Raw genomic sequence first — 18,053 nt, 5'->3', positions numbered from 1 at the left:
AATCTGGTGGGCGCAGGAGACTGAGCCAGGGTGAGGGGACACTGGCAGAGCAGGGGCACCAGGGGAGGGCATGGGGGACCGGGGTGACGCAGGGGGCACCGGCCAGGAGCTGGGGACTGGCATGGGGCAGGGGGCACCAGAATAGAGGTAGGGGGGCCGCTGTGGGGCAGGGGGCACTGGGCAGGTGCAGGGGGCACCGGGTAGGGGCGGGGGTCCGGGGCAAGTGCAGGGGGACTGGCACCGGGCTGGGGGCACCGGGCCACCAGGGTGATGCAGGGGGGACCGGGGCAGGCGCAGGGGGACCGAGGTGGGGCAGGGGGCACCGGGACGGTGCAGATGCGCTGGGGTTGGAGGGTGATGCACAGGGTGAGCAGGGAGCTGCCGGGCATCGGGCGGCCGGGGGGCCCGGGGCAGTACCGGGGGGGGGGGGGGGGGGCCCGGGGCAGTGCAGGGAGGACGATGTGGGGGGGCCGGGGGGGGGGGGGGGGGCGGCCAGGGCGGAGCGGGGAGCGGCGGGCGGAGCCCGTGACGTGGGGCGGGACCGGCCCGGTGCGGCCCCACGTGCGCGTGACGCGGGCGGGGGCCGGTAGCGCGGCGGAGCGGCGGGGAGCGGCGGGGAGCGGCGGGGAGCGGCGCGGGGCCATGCAGCCCCCGGCGGCCTCCCCCGGCCCCGCCGCCCCGGCGGGCGCCGAGCTGCTGCGGTGGCAGTGGCGGGAGGTGCAGGCGCCCTGCCTGGTGGCCGCCTGGATCCTGGTGGCCAGCCTGGCCAAGATCGGTGAGTGTCCGTTCCCCCCCCCACCACCACCTTTCCCGGTCCCCCGGGGCTCCGGGAGCAGCTGCGCCCATCCCCGGGGCGGGCAGGGTGGGATGCGGCATCCCCGGCGGGCGCGGGGGCATCCGGGGCGAGGGGTGCTGCCGCACACCGGGACGCGGGGCTCGGGGACAAATGGCCAGAGCCCGGCTGGTCGCCATCCTCGGCTGGGCTGCGGTGGCCTGGCACGACCCTGCGCCGCGTCCGCCACCCTGGGCCGATGAGCGGTGACGAGGTGAAGGTACGGCCCAAGGGACAGCGCAGGGACCTGGTCCCGTTTTCCTTGCGAGGGATGGCTGGGTGGGCACAGAGGAGGGGCGGTGCAGGAGAAGAGGAGCTGAGCAGAGATGTCCGGCAAGGGTGTCCCATGCCCCAGAGCCTGGCACAGCATGTGCCGCTGGCAGGGCTGGAAGCTGTTTGATCCCCCCGGCCTCAGGAAGGGCTCGGTGGTGCCGGTGTTGGGCAAGACGTGTCCCCTGCGGCCTGAGGACGGGTCCTCTCCGGTGGGTCACTCCAGACCGGCATCGCCTCAGGCTCTCGTGCTCCCCAGCACAGGACCGGGCAGCCGGGGGGGAGGCTCTGCCGCAAGAGGCTGCGTGGGAAGGTGCAAGGAGGGGGTGTGGGAGCTGCCGCAGGGCTGTGCCCCCCCAGAGCACCCTGGGTGCTGAGCGGGGTCCCCAGGGGCTGCTCCCCCCGCGGTGTCCCTGCCTGCTGTGCCGGACCCAGGTGACGAGACCGTGACCTTGAGGCAGGTTTCCTCCTTGGGGGCCCCGCTGTGGGCACAGCCCCCGGGGCGGGGGTGCGGGCACCTTCTTAGTTTGGAGCCGACTCCAGAAATGCGGGTTCGGAGTTAAGCAGGGGAGTCTCTGAGCAGCCGGGGACCAGCAGCAGCTCCCAGTACACAGGGGACAACTACAGCTGCCACCACCAGCTGGCCTCTGCCTGTCCCAAGCATCATCGAACAGATTGCTGTGGACCTCACGCTTCTCTCCTTCCTTGGCCTTCTCACAAGGGAGACCTAAAGCATCGCGAGGAATGAATTAACGGGCGTCGTGAGCTTAAAAATACAACCCTCTGTCTGCAGCTGTGCCACCTCCAGCTGCCAAGCGCATCCCTCCTACCTGCAGGAGATCAGAGAGACAATCCCTTTCCCTGATTCTTATTTTCTTCTCTCAAATGTCTCCCCGGAGCTGCTCCGTGTGCAGGTTTCCCTTGATGAACTCCCCTTTGCCCCGGCACTGCCAGGGGGTGCGGAGGGGCCTGAGCCGGGGTCATTCCCAAACCCCCAGCCCCGCCGTGTTCTTCCAGGCCTGAGGCGAGCTGATGGCCACCCTCCCTCTCCATCTGGGAGACACAACCCCGACGGTGGGTAGCTCCGGGCTGCTGGGCTCAGCGGGGTCTGGCTCAATGGCTCCGATGGACACTCGCAGCCCGGAGCAAGGAGCAACACCCACACCTGGAGGCAGCACCCGGGCAGGGGGGTCCCCGGAGGTGGCACGCAACCCCACACATACACGGTCCTCAGGGCACACGGGAGCCCACGGAGGAGATGGAGCTGGGGGTGGAGGATGTCGGGGAGCGGAGGGGGCAGCGCTGGCTGCGGCGGCTGTGGACGCCAGGCGTAGGCTGGTGCAGAGGAGCCGTTGCGGTTGTGGTGCTGGGCTGGGCTGCTAGCTCACAGCCCTGTGACTGCAGGGGAGGAAGCGGCCCCACGCCTGGGTGATGGGGAAATGACACTGCGGGCTCTGTTCTCGGAGGCCGTCGTGATGCCGGGGTGCCCTGAGCTAGCAAACACCCGGGGCGGGGAAAAACTGCCTTGGGTGTTGCCTTCCTGCACAGCGAGGCATCATCTGGGCTTTGCTGCCTTTTCCGCACTTGGTCAAAACACAGATCTGCTTGGACAGGATGTGGGGAAGAGGGAAGCGATGAGCATTGCCCCCAACCTGCTCCTCGCCCACGGCTGCCCCGTGGGCAGGGGTTTGCCAGCAGACGGATGTTTTTCCACCCAGCAGCATCGCCATGGGTTGCAACCCCCTCTCCTTGCAGCACGCGCTCCCTTGACTCTGTTGCTCGCGGCGCCATCGCCCCTGTCCCCGGCTGCTCGCATCTTGGTTTTGGTTTCGCCATTTCCCAAGCACCGGAGGAGCGGAGCAGGTTTTGACCCCGAGTCCTCCCAATGGCAAATCCTTATTATGGATGCCTGAGTGTGGATTATGGGTCTGAAGTTAATTCACATGTGGCTAAGTTACCGTTGCTGTGGGAACCTTTAATGCTGAAATTCTTGACTAGCGAATGTAAAATTAGAGCTCGTTCCACCCGTCCCCGCTGGCTGCTCCCCACGTCGCAGAGGAGCTCGTGTGCTGTCATTTGCTCGGGAGGGTGGCAGCATCCCCCCTCAGCCAAGGGGATTTTTGGACAAGCAGGGTCTTTCCCATCAATGCTGCTCCCTTCTTTGCCCAAGTTTTTGGCTTGGTGGAAAGAGCGATGGATGACAGCCAGGAGCCGTGGCCCCGTGTCCCCATAGCATCTCTGCGGGCTCTCCTGGGTCTCTCCCGCCAGCCAGGGCATATCTCCGCAGCACGGGCAGTGCAGATGGGATGCTGGAGCAGGGAGCGGGGATCTTGGCAATGTTCCTGAGTGTGCAGAAAGGGGCTGGATGCCTCGTTCCCTTCTTGAAAACTTCAGAGCTTTGTTCCCGTGGGCGGGAAGTGGTTTCGCAGCCTGCCGCAGGAGCTGAGCGAACGCCGTTCGCCCACCGGCGCTGCCTTTGCCGGGCTCACGTGGGGTGAACAGGGCTCCGCTGTGGCTTGTGCGGTCATTTAGCAAGAATTCAGCGGGGCTGGAGCTCAGCCACCCCTTCTCTGGGCTGTGGGTTTTCTTGGAGGGCTGTAGCGTCCGTGTCGCCGCTGCCTCCGTGGCTGAATCGCAGCGAGCGGAGGCGGCTGGGGGCGAGGGTGGATGCCCTGGGCTTTGGGCTGCAGAGCTATGGCAGACGCTTGGCCCCGGGTGCCATGGACAGGGCTTAGCATGCCAAGGAGCAGGAGGAAGGAACGAGAGGAAAAGCCGCCCTTAGCCTGCACGTTCAGTGGTGGGCTCACAGATGTTGTCTCTGCTTAGGAACCAGATCTTTGACGTTAGCTCTTCTAGTTCAGTGCTCAGCTGCAGCGAAGGAAAGCAAATCGACTAAGAGGTGTTAGGAAAGGAGAAAGGAAGAACATCAGGAGGCCACGACTTCAATGCCCAGGATGTCTGCATCTCAGGGACACTGGGACCCGTCCCATAACAGGTTCAGAGGAGAATGACAAGGGCGTAGGGACATGGAAAGCTACTGATGAAGCACTGCCTGTTCCTGGGCTCCTCTCCAGGTCTATGCCACCGGAGACAGGACTGATCTAGGCAGACCTTATGGTTGGGGAGTTCCAGGGAGGGAAGAAGAAGCATGTGAGCTAAGGTCTGCGTGTGAGCACAGTAAAGCTTTCCTCCTGGCGGGATGGCTTGGCACAAGCAATGGGCACTTTTAATCCAGCTGAAGGGCTTTAGGGACTGGGTTTTGGGTTGGCAGCAGGGCTGGGCTTGCGGCCAAGTGACGGCTCAGCGGCTGCCCTGATGTCCCCTGTACCTGCTGGGTGCTCAAGGGCAGAGGTGGCTCTGGAAGCGCTTGGAGGAACCCACTCCCCAGGAGAATGTTTCTTCATCTGATGGCCAAGTTGTGCTGTAGAGCTGGGCTGGATGTCACAGGCGATGGCAGAACTCCACGATGGGGGAGCAAAACTGCTGTGACCCTCGAGAGCCTTTCCCCGAGCCCTTTGGGGGCAGCAAAAATTCAGGGAGGAGAAACCCACAGGGATGGGGGAGGGGGTTGCCTGTCTGGATGCTGGAATGATTTGGGATTACATGAGATGCCCTAGCTTGGCGACAAGGCTGCCTGGAGGAGCAAGTCCCCTGTGCTGGCTGGTGTGACGTCCCGCTGGCTTGTGCCTGAGCTGCAGGCTCACTGCCACAGAGCTGATGGATGAATACCAAGGCATACTCTCCTTGCATTAAAAAATATATCCTGTTCCACGGCAGTTTAAGATTTGGTCCAAACCTCACATGGAATAAACCGATTATTCAAAGCATCTCTAAATCCGCAGCTCCCGTTCGCCTGTTTTTTGCATGCAGGTGGGTTAGCCGGTGCTGGGGAAGGTTGTGCTCTGGCACACGGAGAGCGGCTGACTGGCTGGTGGTGCAGCGGTTTGCATGCTGCTCCGTCTGCTTGCTCAGACAGCTGCAAACAAGGTCACCCCGTCGCCAGGGCTGAGCATCCTCGTTTCTGAGTGGGGTAACGTGTCCCGGTGAACCAGGATGCCTTCGCTTGAACAGCAGCCGGCATTGCCGGTGACACTGTGAACGTGCTCGCTGGCTGCTTTTATCCTTTAAGTGCAGATACCAGAGGCCAAGAAAAGCAAAATGCCTGGCTGCTTGGCTTGCTAGAGAGTGGTTGAGGAGGAGAGTAAGATCCCAAAGAGTCAGGGACCTGAAATCCTGACCTGGGAGCTAGCTGGAAGGTCTGTGCGCACACGGCCACGAAGCAGCCTTAGGTGCTCCCTTGTCCTCCCCAGGGTCCATCATGCATCAGCCAACCCTTCCGTGGAGCTTGTGGATCTGGGACGCTCTGTCCACGTGCCTGTTTGGCTGATGCTTTCGTTCTTCCTTTCCTTCTAGTTTTCCACCTGTCAAGGAAGGTGACGTCCATCGTCCCAGAGAGCTGCCTCCTCATCCTGCTGGGGCTGGGCCTGGGGGGCATCGTGTTGGCTGTGGCGAAGAAAGCCGAGTACCAGCTGGAGCCCAACATGTTCTTCCTGTTCCTTCTGCCCCCCATTGTCCTAGACTCGGGCTACTTCATGCCCAGCCGGTTGTTCTTTGACAACATCGGTGCCATCCTCACCTACGCGGTGGTGGGCACGCTCTGGAACTCCTTCACCACCGGCACTGCGCTCTGGGGACTGCACCGCGCCGGGCTCATGGGTGGGTGCACAGGGCTGCACACCTTGGGTCACATCCCCAAAAGATGGGTCGGAGGGTGCAAAGCACCCCCTAGTTCAGAGCCCACTGCCCTCCTTCCACGGATTCCCAGGAAATATTGCAGGAGCAGGGTCCTGGCATCCTGGGAACGGTGCTCTGACAGGACCGTCAAGCGTGCAGGGCAAACGGGCCCTCCTCGGCACTGAGCTGACTCACGTCTTTGCTATTTTTGTCGCCGACCTTGGCTAGCCTTGCTGGCTCGCTGACACTTTCCCTGTTCTCGGCTGTAGCCGCTGGCCCTGGCTGGCCTGGGCCGTGTTTTGAGTCTGCTGAGGAACCGCTTGATGCCTGGACCTGAGGTGGGGCTGCTGAGCCTCCATCGGTGCATATCTGCCGGAGGGGCAGTGATGCACCTGGGTGCTGGGGGGGACGTCCAAGCCCTGCTCCCTTCATGCTGCAGCAACGATCCCGGCTTCGCCTGGGGGACTCCGGAGGTCTGGGAGCACTCCCTGGCTCACCCCACTCCAAGTTGGGATGCTGCGGCCAAGTCACTGAGAGCAGACAAGGGACAGGCTTGTTTCAGCCTGGTGAAGGGGGCTCTGGGGCAGATGGTCTGCCTGAGCTTGGTCCTTCTGTCCTAAGCAGATCCGGGCATCGAAGCTGGGCTGATGGATTTCCTGCTCTTCGGCAGCCTCATCTCAGCTGTGGACCCCGTGGCGGTGCTGGCGGTTTTTGAAGAGGTCCATGTAAACGAGACCCTCTTCATCATTGTGTTCGGCGAGTCTCTCCTCAACGATGCCGTCACCGTGGTGAGTTGGAGCTTGGGGGACCCTAAAGTGGAGCCCAATGTGGGCCAGGGCGCTGGAGTCCCCCAGGCTGGGCAGAGGACGCAGGTGACAACCCCAAGCCAAGGGCAGACCCATGCCATGCTCTCTGGGGGACTTTGCCTGCCGAGATGAGCTGTGTCACCTGGCAGATTTAGGGCAGGTGATGCCTCTTCCGCAGGGTCCATCCTGCCCGCAGGTGCCGTCCCTCTCAAAGCAGGGCGATACCCTGCCTTCCCCAAGGGATTTGCCTTGCCTGCAGGTGCTGTACAAGGTCTTCAACTCTTTTGTGGAGCTGGGCCCAGCACACATCCATGCCACGGACTACATGAAGGGGGTAGGTGAGTATGTGCCCCACCAGCCCCTCCGACTCTTCCTCTGGAGTGGAAGCGTGGGGGACAAGCACAGATGCTGTCGTACTGTGGGGCGGGCACTGAGCACGGCAGCTCTGTCATCTCCATCCCAGTGGTCACACGCCAGCTGTCATCATGGGATGCTTTGTGGGGACCCAGGTGGGAGCACGGGGCTTGGCCAGCCCAGCATGGCAGGAGCTGGGCTCGCTTGCTTATGGAGCAAATGAGTCTTCTCCCCCCACCAGCCTCCTTCTTCCTGGTGAGCCTGGGGGGCACGGCCGTCGGGCTGCTCTTCGCCTTCCTCCTGGCCCTCATCACGCGGTTCACCAAGCGGGTGCGCATCATCGAGCCGCTCTTCGTCTTCCTCCTGGCCTACATCGCGTACCTTGCTGCTGAGATGGTCTCTCTCTCCTCCATCCTGGCGTGAGTACCAGGGCGACCCTGGGGGGGAGTCCAGGAAATGGGGGGTGCAGTGCTGAGCAGCAAGAGGCGGCGAGCAGACCGACCCCTCATCCCGCCGTAGGGTCATGGCGGCTCCTTCTGCCCCTCTGCAGAGTCACCTTCTGTGGAATCTGCTGCAAGAAGTATGTGGAAGCCAACATCTCCCAGAAATCCCGCACCACGGTCAAGTACACCATGAAGACACTGGCCAGCAGCTCAGAGACCATCATCTTCATGTTTCTGGGCATCTCAGCTGTGGACACCTCCAAGTGGGCATGGGACACAGCGCTGGTGCTGGGCACCCTGTTCTTTATCCTGCTCTTCAGAGCTGTGGGTCAGTCTGCCCTGCTGTGCTTCTGGCCAGAGCACCCAGTCAAAAAGTGGCATTCCTCAAGAAAGGCTGGGGTGCGGGACCAGCCACAGCTCCTGGCCTGGGCTTTGCCACGGCTCCAGGAGCAAGGAGGGCTCTGCCGGCATCCCAGGCTCTCCTTCTCCTTCTTCCCTAGGTGTTGTCCTCCAGACCTGCGTGCTCAACCGCTTCCGCCTCATCCCCCTGGACAGGATCGACCAGGTGGTCATGTCGTATGGTGGCCTCCGCGGAGCCGTGGCCTTCGCCCTGGTCATCCTGCTGGACAGGGCAAAGGTGAAAGCCAAGGACTACTTTGTGGCAACAACCATCGTGGTGGTGTTCTTCACTGTCATTGTGCAGGTGAGGATGGGCACCGTGCCCTCCTCCAGTGCTGCCCTTTTGCCCAGAGCTCACTGCGGGGGTCAGGACACGTGCTTGGGGCAAGTACCTCTTTTCAAATGACCTTTGGTCCCTGGTGCCTCCCGGTACCCCATCCATCACCGGGCTGGCTCGCAGGACCGCTGCGGCGGCTGTCGCAACGGCAGGGCCGTGGCCCGTGTGTCCCTCTTGGCCTCTCGTTCTGGGACTCGCTCCAAGAGCAGCAACGGCGTGTGCCTGGCCAGGCTGTTCTCTTTACAAAGCTGCTGGGCTTGGGGTTCCTGCGTCCCAGGACTGGATGTGAGCCTAGGGGAAGCCATGTGTACCGGAGGGGTACGATGTGGTCGCTGCCCGCCCGGACACAGGACCATCGCCCAGGTCCCAGGCGCAGGGGGTTGGGTTGGTAGGGACACACGTGGCTGACACGGCTGCTGTTCCCGGTCACTTCATGCCGCTTCTGCTCCCTGTGCCCCAGCCACGCACCCTCTCGCCCTCCCAGTCTTTCCCTTGCCTTCTCCTGCCGTTCCAGGGCCTCACCATCAAACCCCTGGTGACGTGGCTGAAGGTGAAGCGCAGCGACCACCACAAGCCCACGCTGAATGAGGAGCTGCATGAGCATGTAGGTGCTGGTGCCGGAGGCTGCCGGGCTCCCCGCACCGCTGGGGCCGGGCAGGGGTGATGCACGTCCTCGGCACCCCCGGGGCACCCACAGCCTAGCCACCACTCTCACCCTCTTCTCCTCGCTCAAGGCCTTTGACCACATCCTGGCAGCGGTGGAGGACATCGTGGGACACCACGGCTACCATTACTGGCGGGACAAGTGAGTGTCTTAGCCAGGATCCTCTGTCAGCCATCAGGTGGATGGGGGAGGCGCGTCAGCCATGGGGACATCGCAGAGTCCCCGCTGGAGGACACCCCTGCGGTAGGCAGGGCAGTGGGACCAGGAAGGCCGTATGTCTGTCCGTCAGTCCATCTGGCAGGGGGCTGTCTGGCTGCTGTTGTGCAGCAGACCAAGCTCCCCAAAACCATCCCGGAGAGAGGTCGGGCAGGCGCGGCTGGGGATGCAGCGAGAGCTGGCATTGCTTGCCCACGCCAGAGCTGCTGTGGGGCGTCCGTGGGGATGATGATGGCCCTGCGCCTCCCCGCAGATGGACCTGCGCTGGGCGCTGAGGAGGGAACAGCCCTGTTAAAGTCCGAGCAGTGTTTATCTGCAGCACGGCGACAGGAAAAGGATGCGAAAAGCCTGTTTCCTGGAGGGGAAGCACTCCAGCGGCACAGCCACGCCAGCCCCACTCCCACTCCCATCACCTCCCGCAGACCCGCTGGTCTCCGGCTTCCCCTTGGGCAGGGACACAGGGTCAGCGTGTCCCCTCCCCTCCTGCCCCCCCTCAGCAGCATGTCCCTGGGTCCTGCGCGCCCAGCCTGCTCTCGCCGCGCTGTGGACACTCTCAACCTCGGGTGGGCAGGGGGACCCTGGCCGTGGTACCCCCCCGTGGGAGCTAAACCGCCCGTGTCTTCATCTTGTGGCAGGTGGGAACAGTTCGATAAGAAGTACCTGAGCCAGCTCCTGATGCGGAAATCTGCCTACAGGCTGCGGGACGAGATCTGGGACGTTTACTACAAGCTGAACATCCGTGATGCTATCAGCTTCGTCGACCAGGTCGGGGCACGTGGTGGGCGCCGGGCAGCGGGATAGCTCCAGTCCTCACTGGCCGGGCAGTGGGGACCCCCCTGAGTCCAGCTGGGTCCTTGCTGCCCCGATGCCAGCCTTGCCCTCCCTCCTCCCAGGGTGGCCACGTGCTCTCAGCTGCCAAGCTGGCGCTGCCCTCCATGCCCAGCCGCACGTCCATGTCGGAGTCGTCAGTCACAAACCTCCTGTGAGTACCAGCATCCCTCCGAGCCCCCGGGCAGACCCCGCTGGACCCCTACAGCCGCCCCTTTACCCCGGGGTGGGTTGTGCCGGGGCTTGGCAGGGGGCTGGCAGGATGCAGGCGTGGAGCCCAGCATCTCCATCTCCTTCCATCTTCCCCCCAGGAGGGAGAGCGGGAGCGGCGCGTGCCTGGACCTGCAGGTGATCGACACGGTGCGGAGCCGCCGAGACAAGGAGGACGCCGCCATGCACCACGTGCTGCGAGGGAGCCTCTACAAGCCCCGCCGGCGGGTGAGCGCTCCCCGGCCGTGGCGTGCGGCTCACCCCGAGGGTAGCAGCACCCGCAAGAGGAGCAGGGATGGAGGATGCTCCGTCGGGGCCAGCTGCTCACCCTGTGTCTCTTTGCCTCTCCCTCGGCCAGTACAAGGCCAGCTACAGCCGTCACTTCATCTCTCCAGATAAACAAGAGCGCCAAGATAAAGAAATCTTCCGGCAGAACATGAAGAGGCGGCTGGAGACCTTCAAGTCCACAAAGCACAATGTCTGCTCCTCCAAGAGCAAGGCCAGGCTGAAGGAAAAGGGCAGGAAAAAGGCAAGCACTCCCCAACCTCCTGCTCCATTACTAGCTCTGAGATTTGGCCTCCCCCGGGCTGCAGACAGCGAGGTCCTTTGGGGTGTAGGTGAGGTGCTGCAGGACATGGGCAGCTCCAGAGCCAGCGGGGAAAGCGGCTCATCTCATCTCAGTCCTGTGTGTGCTGCGTGTGAGCACGCGGGTCTCACGTGTCCGTGTGTCCCAACCATGCCAGCACTGCTACGGGGTGGCTCTTCCCTGGGCAAAGCGGTCCCGAGCCCTGGAGGAGCCACACGTTTGTTTTCCAAGAGCACTCAGCATAAAGTAGCCTGAACGTCAGTGCAGATCCAGGCTCAGAACTGTGGCACTGTGCCTTAAACTGAGCCTTAGGTGTCCCCTCTCGTTTGGAGGCTCTTGAAGCCATTGCAGCTGAGCTGTCGGTTGTAGGGCCATGAAGATGCAACGCCCAAGGACTAGGAACCACTGACTGCCAGCTGCCATCTAGCCGGGGTGGGAATCTCTGTCCCTGGGGTTACCCTGGCTTGCAGGGCTGCCTGGGTCGGGATCAGGGGTTTGCACAGGGCAGGTCCCAGCCCGTCCCTCTTCCTTTGCAGAAGAACATCTCTCTGCCCAGCGAGGCACCCAATGGGAAGACGCACAGACACGTCCCCTGGCAGGAGGCAGGTAAGGCTGGTGGCAGGTGAGGTTTGCAGGTCCTGGCAAGGGGAACTCTTGGGGTGGGATGGGAGCAGCCCGCTGTGCCTGCCCGCGGCCAGCTCGGTGGCACGACAGCACCCAGGTTTGCGCTAGCACCAAGTCCTTCCCCCATGGGTGTAGTCCTTCCCCCGCAGGGTGCCCCATCCTCCAAACCAACTCCCTCCATCTGGCTGCAGCTCCTGTCCTGGTGATGGTCAGCTCAGAGGAGGAGGAGAGCGATAGCTCGGAGACAGAGAGAGAGGACGATGAAGGGATTGTATTCGTCGCTCGAGCCACCGATGAGGTCCTGCAGGGAAAGACAACTCCTGGTAGGCACCGATGCTCCCACGCCAGGGCAGCTGCCGTTGGGTAGCTTGTCCTTCCTCCACCTGGGGAGCAAAGTTGCCTGGGCAAAACCAAAGTCGGCAGAGCACGCGTGGGAGAATCGCTGCTCTCTGTGGCTCTGGAGGCAGGGCAGAGCCTCCCTGGTGGCTCCCGCATCCCTGGGCCAGCTGGCCATTCGGTTGTGGTTGGTTCTGCAATGTTTTCAGGGGCAAGGAAGAGAGAAAGAGCTGTGCAAGATCCCTCTTACTGTCCCTCCCTCTGCATCCCCAGGCAGCCTGGATGTCTGCCCCAGCCCCTGCATCATCCCACCATCGCCCACCCTGGCAGAGAAGGAGCTGCCGTGGAAAGGAGACCAGGCTGATCTGGCTGTTTATGTCTCCTCGGAGACCACCAAAATCGTGCCGGTGGATATGCAGAAGGCGTGGAACCAAAGCATCTCCTCCCTGGAGAGCATCGCTTCCCCCCCAGGCATCGAGAGCGGACCTCAGCACAGAAGATTCGTCTGCCCTGTGCTGGAGGAGCAACCCCAGTCTGCGAGCCAGGCGATGCCAGAGCAGAGCTCCTGCTTCCAGTTTCCCAGCCACGTCTCTAAGAGCGGCAGGTCGCAGAGTGACAGCAGCCCGGATGGTGCTGAGCAGCAGGAGCTGCAGCCTTTGATGGCCACGGAGGAGCAGGGCAGGATGCTGCCCGCTGCAGAGCCCAGGTGGCTGATGTTCAACAGAGCGAGCCACCTCTGAGGCGGACTGAGGACGGGGAAGGGGCTGGGGGCTGCGGACGGGCTGCGACCCGCTGACCGCTCTGCTGTCTTGCGTTGTAAAGCTTGTGTGTGTCTCCATAAACTCCAGGAGTGGCAGGAGAGCCCAGTACTGCTCCTGGAGCTGCACTCCAGGGTGGGCTTTGCCCATGCACCTACTGATGCCAAATTGGTCAATAACTGGGCTTCATGCAGCAGCAGGTACCAACCCCCGTCCACCCAGGGAGGCACAGACCCCAAACCTCTTTCCTCCTCTCTGGTCCCTGCACATCTTCACAGCACTGGGAGGCCAGAGATGTTCCTCCTGGGGCTGGGATCCCAGACGGACTCGATCCCGTCGTGGCTGTGCCGCCCTGAGGTGTGTGGGTGCTGGCTAACGTGCTGTGGCTGCTCGCAAGTGTGGGAGCACGAGCTGATCTCCAGCCTGGCTGTGGGTAGGAGACCTCTGGGGAGAGGGCACGAGAACCCATCCGCACACAGCGACCGAGCCATTGACTTCAAGGTGGCATCAGTGCCGGTTCCTCACGGCATGCATGGAGCTCAGCCAGGAGGCCGGAGATGGGCTCCTTGCCACGGCAGCTCTGCGTTCCCCGAGTTATGGAGGTACCGCAGGGGCGAGGCCATGACCTTCTCAGGACTGGGAGCAGCGCTCCTGGGGTTTGGCTCCACCAGGAGCCGGACTAGTGAACCTGTACGCACAGGGACTCTTCCAGCACCCAACCTGCTGTACCAGCCTCACGCCTGTTGTCTGGATGTGCTCCCAATAGCTGTGGTGTTCAGCTTTCTGGCTTTGCTAGGAGGCAGCTACCCTGCACGGCATCCTCAGCATTCATCCTGCCCACGTCCCGGTCCCTCCAGTTGACTGGGGCCCATCAGCTGGGAGGGCTGGTCATGGTGCAAGGAGCGCAGCGAGCAGCAGGTATGAATGTACATCAGGAACAGGGATGATGGGCGAGAGCTGAGTGCATCGTCAGAGGTCCTCCCCCACCACCTGCCTCCCAGCCACCCCTGGTCCCTCCTGAGAGGGTGGTGGGACCCGGGGGCAATGGCCCACACAGTGAATTATTCCTCCCGTGACCCCAAAGTCCAAGAATCGCTCCCCAAGAATTGCTCAGCATGCAAAATCTCAGCACGACCGCTGAGCACCAGCAACGCGGGAGGGTTGGGGATGCTCCTTTTTGGGCAGAATGGGGCCTTGGGCTGTGAATGCCCCAAAGCAGGTAAATAACTGCCTGCTCCAGCTACGTGGGCGTCCTGAGACAGCAGGCGTCGAGGGGACACGTAGCTGCACTGGGTGAGCGAGGCCAACACGGGCCAAGCGAGCTGGCGGTGCCTCCTGGTACTGTTAGCAAGGCTCAGCAAAAGCCCTTCTGCTCTGTACCTGTCCCACCAGATGAGCATGAGGTTTTTAAAAGGTTTTTATATAGTTTTGCATTTCTGGTATGCCTTATTCTGGTTTTGATTTCTGATATTGGGCCATACTAAATCTCTAGCTGGGTCCAGTGTTTTCTGTAGCCACGGGCACCACAAATGACTCAAGACTTAGCATCTTATTTGCAAGAATATTGTTTTAATGTGAAAATATATGCAGAGTATTTTGTAATGTTCAATAAATCGGAGTTGGAGCAGGTGTCGCGGTCTGGTCTCTCTGCTCTCCGGGAGGGAACCTCTGCACATTTCCTAGTTTCGATAATGTTTGCGGAAAATGTGACATTCTTTCCGAACAGAAGCTTGCCTGCAGCCGTCATCAGGCCACGGCGCGGGGAGCAGCGTGCAGCTGCCCGGTGTCGCGGCTGCCGGCACAGCGGCAGGGTGCAGGGAGCCCGCATCTTCCCGTGTCCGTGCTTCCTCTCTCTTTGCCAAAAACATGGTTCAGATAGGTCTGCGTCAGGGTGATCTGGATCACAGGAACCTCCCCGCATCGGTGTCTGCCGGCTCCGCTTCTCCTAAAGGAGACTAAACGTGGTTTACTTGATTCACGAATCGATGTTTGGCTTGTATCCAACCTGGCATCTACCGCCCCCCCCCCCCCTTCCCACCCTTGACCTTGACCCCAGCCACGCTGTGAGCAGGGATGGTGGCTCCTACTATACCCTTCCCCACAGGGTTTTATCAGTGTTTATTCCCATACTCTAATCTCTGTATTTCACTTTACAGGGAGAGAGAGCAGGCAGTGCCCTGCCTGCACAGGACCGCTCCGATCCTTCCAGTGTAGCACAGAGCCGTCTCAGCCTAAAAATACTAAAGTGCTTCAGTGGAAAAACACGAGGACCGGGCCAAACCACGAACACATGTGCCCAAACCTCTGCTTCTCCAGGAGAGAGTAAAGCATAACCAAAGGAGCTGCCTGTCAGACTGTAACCCAGAACGTACAACCCTCCGACTGTTATTATAAGCAATCCCATCCCGGAGCTGCCTGACTATCGCAGACCCATCATTTTGCATGCAAACTTCTCCTCAGAGCCTACCATTAAACCTACACATTTTTTCCACAGTGATTTATTTTCTCCGATGCTCGGCTCCTCCAGTTTCTCCGTGGTACCAGAACTTCTGAAGTCAGCAGAGGATGCAAGGCAGCTCTGGTAAGAGGGGCAGCGGCTGGATGGAAGAACCAAGCTGTGGGTGATGGATTGGTGTTGGCCATCTCTCAAGTGAGGTAAGCAGCAGCATTGAGCAGTCATCTTAAAATCGCCACCTCTGGTTGGCTCATCTGGTAAATTTTAGGTTGGAAGGGGCTCGGGAGGTCTGCGGTCCAACCCCGGCTCCATGCAGGGCTGGTGGCAAAGCTACAGCAAGTAGCTCAGAGCCTTGACTAGTTGGGCTTGGAAAGTCCCCGAGGATGGAGATGTTACCCTGTCCCAGAGCCACACCACGGCCGCACCACTCTTGCGCAGAATGATTTTCTCCTTCTGCCCAGCAGGAATTTCCCCTGGCGCAGCTTGTCCCCGTTGCCTCTGGTCCTTCCAGGTGTGTCTCTGAGAAGGGTCAGGCTCTGGTTTCTCTGTGCCCCCCTGCAGGTAGCTCCCCGCTTTGCCTTGTCTTCCTAAAGCTGGTTCTCTCTGATATATATATCTATATCTTGTTCTGGGGACCCCCAAAGTGGAGCTCGTACCCAGTTGTGTCTCACAGGTACCAAGCCAAGAGGAACGATCCTTTTCTTAAACCCACCAGCTCCAAGCTCTCCATTGCAGCAAGAGCGCTGCTGACTCACGGGCAACCTTGCGTGATTTTTCATTCTGCTCTATTTCTGGAGCACTTCTGACGCCCTCGTGTGATGTTTTCACGATGGCCTATACAGGAACAAGCGGTGGGAAGCTAGTGAATGGGAGCCCAGCTTCTTGCCTCCCACTTGGCCCCAGCAAGCACAAAGCGTGGCAGAGGCTTTGGCCACGCTCACGTTTTCACGGAGAACAGCAGGAAGGCAAATGCAGGAGAATTTAGGAGTTTAGTCTGATCGTATCTGGGTATACACATTTTGGAGACACATCAGTCCGTTCGTTGCTCTTTCCTGCTCCTGTCTGTCCAGGCATCCATCTCACCTGGATACGATCAGACTGAGCACGTCTCCCGAATTTTCCTGCATTTGCCTTCCCGTTCTTCGCAGCCATCCCTGCTCCCTGCTTTCACTGGAAGCCTCCTCGGCTTGCTGGTGGAGGGAACGATTCATTTTCACTCCGGAATTACCTCCGGAGGAGTGGGATGCCAGCACTGGTCCCGGTCTGCCTCGCCGCGCTGGCTGGTGAAGCCGTGCAGAAGTTGCTCGGCTGATGGGAAACGAGCTGGCCAGGACCGTGCAGCGAGTGGCTGGTGACGGAGCCGGGATCCGTCGGCAGCCGGGGCGGATAATGAGGAACAGATTTGTGCTGGGCAGCGGTTCCCATGCTGCGTTCCAGGGCAGAGCGGCCAGGATGGGAGAGCCTTTGTGCTTCGTGCTGCACCCCTCCGGCGCGTGTCGAGCCAGCCCCTCCGCTCGCCCGTGTCTCCTCGCCGGCCGCTGGCGGTGAGCGTCCCCTGGGCTCCCCACAGAGCGGGGGACCCTCTCCAGCAGCTGTGCCACCCGCCGGGCTGCAGGGCTGCCCAGGAGGCTTTCCTCGCACCCCGGCTGCGTGGGGGAACAAGCTGCGGCGTGGACGGGCTGAGGACAGACAAGATCAGTGGGATCTGTAGGTCGGCAGGAGCTGGGTGGGGTGATCCACACCCCCCCATGGTAATTCAGATTTCTCTGCTTTTGCCTGGAGGAGCAAACGCGGCTGTGGGACTCCCTGCTCTGAAGGACTGTGTGGCCAGGCTGCTGCACGCGGGGACTCTTGCAGAACAGCCAGGATGGATGCTGACATGGCAGGGGCTTTGATTTTATGAGTACTCCAGATCCTAGAGCCGTGATCTTCCCCGCAGCCAGACAGAACTGTTCCTTGCAGCCGCGGGGAAGGCAAAGATCCCTGAAGAAGCCACCTGAGCTCCTCTCACCTCACCTTCTCCTGGCATCTAGAGCCGTGCAGCCGGGCTGCCCCAAAGGTAAATGAAACCTGTGGTGGGTTAGTTGGGAAGGGAGGGTGCTGAGGATGCTCTAGGGAGGTGGCCACATCAGACCACAGATTGTCCCGAGCCCGTGGGCAACCCATGAAGAAGGGCTTGGGAAGGTCCCGGGGTACTGGTAGAGCCCAACCTCTGCAGAAGCTCTGCGGTATTTGGGCTTTCCTCCCTCGCAGCGATGCGCGGCAATCCCCGCACAAGCTTTGCCTCCCGGAGCCCAGCTAAGCCCGGCGTGTTGGAGTAGGCGGTTACAGCTTTGCTTTGGCTCCTTGGCTGGCTGGGGGGGAAGCTGGCTTTGGGGCTGCGCACCCACCCGAGGCCTCACCGCATGCGGGTCCCTGGCGGTTTTGGGGCTCTGAGGCTCTTGCGGGCAGCAGGATGAATCGTGGGCTCAGAGCCGCCCCAAGAGCCCTCCTCTAGGCACGGCTGGTGCTGGCACCACGCGAGCATCACTCGTGCAGGGGTCACCCCCCCAGATTTCTCCTGGACACTTGGGGTCCTGCCTGCTTTCTCCCATCTCCCAGGGCCAGGATATTCTCTTGGCTACCACATACGCGCGTGTGGATACACCTATTTGCCGTAGGCATCCCTACTCTCGCCTACTTACGGAGAAAGCTGGCAAAAGCTTTGCAAAGCTATCCCGGAAAGATGAAAAAAAAAACATAAGAAAACAACTAGGAAGGCCAAGAACTATTATTTTTTCACATGCCGTGGTGCAGGGCTGGCTGATGGGAGCCTGAGCTTGTGTTTGCCGGGACCGAAGGACGGTAGAGCGAGCAGGTTAACCAGATTGCTGCCGGGTAGTTAATCAGTGACCCCTGCTAGGCTCGCTCCAATCTTTGTTTTCTCCTGCTAGGAAATGGACAGAATTGTTATAAATGTTTGATTATTTTTTTTCCCCTTAGGAAAAATAGCTTTCGAAGCAAACAGGAAATTACAGAGACTAAAGAGTGCAGTAAAGAGTGAAAAAAAATCTAGCAGCTACCTCGCTGTGTTTGGATTTGCCTAGAAATCCAGCTCCGTGTGGGGTGTTGCTTGACCAAAAGCAAGCAAACTGCCCCAAAACTGCTAGAAATTGGGGGACCCTTGCCCCTCTCGACCCCGGAGAATCCCCCACTCTGATG

The 18,053-nt window shown here is 61.1% G+C and overlaps 2 protein-coding genes across 3 annotated transcripts in view; one reads left to right on the top strand and one right to left on the bottom strand.

The window, feature by feature from the left end:
* Positions 1-18,053, bottom strand: part of FHOD1 (formin homology 2 domain containing 1) — a 164,144-nt gene that overhangs the window by 17,600 nt on the left and 128,491 nt on the right. The gene's annotated exons all lie outside the window — the stretch shown is intronic.
* On the top strand, positions 574-14,026 carry SLC9A5 (solute carrier family 9 member A5). 2 transcript variants are annotated; one of them, XM_075765526.1, is made up of 16 exons: positions 574-775; positions 5,516-5,818; positions 6,461-6,624; positions 6,902-6,980; positions 7,238-7,415; positions 7,547-7,767; positions 7,940-8,142; positions 8,690-8,779; positions 8,910-8,980; positions 9,691-9,820; positions 9,949-10,037; positions 10,195-10,321; positions 10,452-10,622; positions 11,216-11,285; positions 11,495-11,626; positions 11,913-14,026. In XM_075765526.1, exons 1-16 carry the CDS (start codon positions 643-645, stop codon positions 12,377-12,379), a joined length of 2,628 nt encoding a protein of 875 aa, XP_075621641.1. In that variant the 5' UTR covers positions 574-642; the 3' UTR covers positions 12,380-14,026. The 2 variants fall into 2 exon arrangements, with proteins under 2 accessions (XP_075621641.1, XP_075621642.1); XM_075765527.1 differs by lacking the exons at positions 574-775; positions 5,516-5,818 and having other exon boundaries at positions 6,522-6,624; positions 6,902-6,976.

Source organism: Balearica regulorum, chromosome 13 (genome assembly GCF_011004875.1).
Source record: "Balearica regulorum gibbericeps isolate bBalReg1 chromosome 13, bBalReg1.pri, whole genome shotgun sequence".
NCBI classification, from domain to species: domain Eukaryota; kingdom Metazoa; phylum Chordata; class Aves; order Gruiformes; family Gruidae; genus Balearica; species Balearica regulorum.
Note: the sequence above shows the minus strand (reverse complement) of the source record. Positions and strands in the feature narration are given on the sequence as shown.